At 36.7% G+C, this 3,538-nt stretch overlaps 1 protein-coding gene across 1 annotated transcript; it reads right to left on the bottom strand.

Moving 5' to 3' along the window:
• Nucleotides 1-1,287: 1,287 nt before the first annotated feature.
• LOC109175345 (putative F-box/LRR-repeat protein 23) lies at nt 1,288-2,165 on the bottom strand. The gene is made up of 2 exons (XM_019324608.1): nt 1,849-2,165; nt 1,288-1,762 (listed from the first exon to the last, which is right to left on the bottom strand). The coding sequence occupies exons 1-2, from the start codon at nt 2,148-2,150 to the stop codon at nt 1,288-1,290; spliced, it is 777 nt and encodes a 258-aa protein (XP_019180153.1). The 5' UTR covers nt 2,151-2,165.
• Between the last annotated feature and the right edge of the window lie 1,373 nt (nt 2,166-3,538).

Genomic DNA, 3,538 nt, shown 5'->3' with positions numbered 1-3,538 from the left:
ATATAAATACCCAGGAAAACTCTAGGGATCTTAGTGGGTTTCAAATCTCTAAGTTTTCTAGTCTCCGTATCATCAGGAGGTGAATAAGGTATACAGATCAGAGAGGTGAAGCATTATATTCTTGATTCATTCAATTTAGAGATTACATCTTCAATGGAACCAAGTAAGTCCTATCTTTCCTATTTAATTAAAAGTCTATGATCATAAACATTGTTTAGTTGATTGATTTGATTTACATGCGATCATTGTTAATTGTGCTTCCACATTTAAGTTATAGCGCATAAAGGATTATTTAACATTTTACACACTAATATTAGTAATATACACACTAGGCAACCTAAGCCTCCACAAGGCTAAAGCCCGCCATTTGATAAGACGGCCTAAAAAGCCCACCATTTTGACAGCTAGGCCTTAAAATTCAAAGCTTGACCCGTCTTTTTTTGCAGGGTGAGATGACATGCAGTCATTATTCTTAACTGACACTGCCTCATGTATTATTTTTATATTATCAACTGAAACTGCAATTGAATTAAAATGAAACTGTAGGTGTGTTGAAATGAAACTGTGGTGTATATAAAATGAAACTGTAGTGTATATAAAATGAAACTGAATAACATTTCACATTTTTTAGTGTATATTGTGTAATGAAGCTGTAGTTATATCGAAATGATCATGTAGTTGTGTTTTAATGAAATTATGGTATATATAAAATAAAATTAAATAACATTTTCACATATTTGGGTGTTATAATATCGAATGAAATTGTAGTTATACTGAAATGAAATTGTAGTTATATCAAAATAAAACTACATGTATACAAAATGAAACCGAATAACAGAGTTACTTTTTGCGGAATGGCGCGGAACAAGCGAAACATATGACGTTTCTTTTCATTAAATAAAACAACCTCATTTTGACGCGCGGTGCATAATCGATTATGCACCGCGGTGCACGATATAATTTGCAGATGACATGCTAAGCTTGTTTTGAAGGCTTTATGTACAAGTATGTGTTGACATACCAATTCAGGTTAAGCCATGCATGTTGATATTAATATTGTCATCAGTTAACACAAAGATGAAGATGAAGAATATAATGTGAAATGTGAGTACGTAGGATGTAAAATAATGAACCAAGTCGTAAGACGTAAAATTAAGAAAGATCATGATGAGTCCACAAAAAGTAGACACCTGAGAGTGAAGGACAGGAAAAGGAAGTATATATAGTGCTCACAATCCGTCTACCCAAGCTACGGATTCAGGGAGCATTTCATCAAATTCACCGGGGTTACGTATAAAAAAGTCGGAAAAGCAGATTGTGCAAATAAGCACCAGGATTGCGAACGTGCTGGTTTAGGTCCTTAATCTGTTGAGAGCATCTCTCCCTCAACTCCCCTTCAAGCCAAACATGATTACACTGCTCTAAGTTGAGAGATTGAAGGCGAGGACAACCATCAAGGATGGCCTCTACGCCTTTTTCTGTCAATCCATTTCCACCAAGTGTAAGGTGTCTCAACCCATGCATGTTTTCTGCAATGGCAACAGCCTCCTCATCAGATGGTCCGTTTAGGAATCTACGTACCCTGAAGGAAAATGAGTTGAGGAAAGGGCAAGACTGTCCAGCAGCTTCAATTCCTTGTTTAGAAATGGCAGAATATTCAAGGTGTAGCTCCTCCAACAGTGGAAACTCATTAACAGCTTTACTAAAACCTTCATCAGAAACATGGCTGGACCTAATACCAAGATGTCTCAGCTGTTTTGCTCTGTATAACAACAAAAGTACATACGTACTATGAATAAGGAACACATACAGCAAGGGATTAAAAGAAAACAAGAAACATATATATACCTCTGAGCAATGTAGAAGAGCAGATCATCAGTAGCAAAGTGGCCTAGTTTGATGGAAATAAGTTGCCCCTCACTACGATTCACTATTTCTCTGCAAATTTTATCCCAGTCCCGTGCTTTACCCCGCTGAGCTACTAGATTCCAGAAGTCCACATAGCGCCACATGGAGGGATCTTGCCATAGCCTCCACCAGGCAGTACACACCAGTGCGCTCTGGAAAATATCCTCCACACTCAGCCTTTGCAGAATGTTTGCCGTTAACTCTAGCGGAAGATCCACCCACGACGCCGATGGATTTGCCATTGGCTGTACTGGTCACTGGTGCGATGCTAATGGAGGATCAATTATCTATACTAGAACGGAAAGAAACTCGATCGACGGGAAATTGACTTCAAAATTTTCTCTCAAGTCTCGAAAGAGCTGGGGAATCGTGGCCTCCATGAATTTCCGTTTATCCTAGTATTAGGACCAGTGAAATGAAATGTATAAACGCGGTCCAGTTCTAGATGAGTAACCCCAACTCCCCATGTTTTTGGGAAGGGGAAGAGAAGAAAATAAATTTAAGGAGATCCAAGTAAAGGAGAAAAAAAATGGAATAAGGGTAAATTAAGTCATTCAACTACATACAAAATTATAAGGAAAAATTGTAAAAAATGTCCCTCTATAATATGTCAATTATCAATGTCACCCTTGAATTATGAGTGGTGTAAATGTTGTCCCTCAATTATCAAAATTAAACGGTGCACATATAGCCCCTCCCGTAACGGACATGTGGTTCCCCGTTAGTGTAGGACACCGTTAAGTCGGAGTAAATATGTAATTTAGTTGTTTTTCATTTCAATAATTTTAAAAAAAAAAAAAACAAAAGGAAATTCATTTTTGGTACCCAAATCCACATTGAACTCACTGATCTAAGTTTAGGTGATTGGTAACCATTAAACACATTATAATCATGACTAATTTTTAAAAATATTTTTGGTGCCGGTTTTTGAAAATTGACTCGATTTTTTGACACTTGGAAAGAAGATTGTTTGAGCCTATGATAGGCATTAAACATGGACTTAGTCCATGGTTTAATATCATCAAACCAATCTTGTTTAGAGGGATAAAATCTCTCTGCCCCAATTCTTGGATTTCTTCCCATTTTCCTATAAGGACTTTGTGCACTTGACTCATTGGTATGTTTAGGAACAAACTTTTGCCTTTGTACAAACTGCTTTGGCGAAATACTATTTCTTTGAGGCTTCGGCCTTCCAGTATTAAATTTGGCATTAGTTTGGTAACCAATTCCTTGTCTCATTGTGCTATCTTGACCTTTTACAAATTTTACTACTTGGACCTTATTATTTAAAGCAGTAGTAGAATTGGTAGTCAATTTCTCAGAGGCTTGAGAATAAGAAGGATCATAGCCGAGTCTGGCTTTATCACTTGAGGGTTTTTGCATATTTACCATTTTGTCCATTATTTTGGATGAATGTGTAAACGTTGCTATAACCTCTCTAAGGTTGTGTTCTCTCACTTCCCTTGATTTACACTCTTCGTGAAGACAAATAATTTTAGCCTTCAAGTCTTTCACTTCAAATAGAGCATTGTGCAAAATTTCATTTAATTCATCTTTTTCAAGAATTAGAAAATTATTGCGCTCTTTGAGTTGAGAGTGAGTGTCCATTACGGTTTGACAATCTTTCATT

The sequence above is a fragment of the Ipomoea nil genome, unplaced genomic scaffold (genome assembly GCF_001879475.1).
Source record: "Ipomoea nil cultivar Tokyo-kokei standard unplaced genomic scaffold, Asagao_1.1 scaffold0164, whole genome shotgun sequence".
NCBI lineage: Eukaryota > Viridiplantae > Streptophyta > Magnoliopsida > Solanales > Convolvulaceae > Ipomoea > Ipomoea nil.
The sequence above is the reverse complement of the archived record's forward strand: the minus strand, read 5'-3'. Positions and strand labels throughout refer to the sequence as shown.

Bases quoted from the DNA above. Each gene is read 5' to 3' on its own strand.
- LOC109175345 (XM_019324608.1), bottom strand. From the start codon at position 2,150: ATGGCAAATCCATCGGCGTCGTGGGTGGATCTTCCGCTAGAGTTAACG. The intron at 1,763-1,848 runs GTATATATATGT...GTTGTTATACAG, and splicing joins CTCTTCTACATTGCTCAGAG to AGCAAAACAGCTGAGACATC.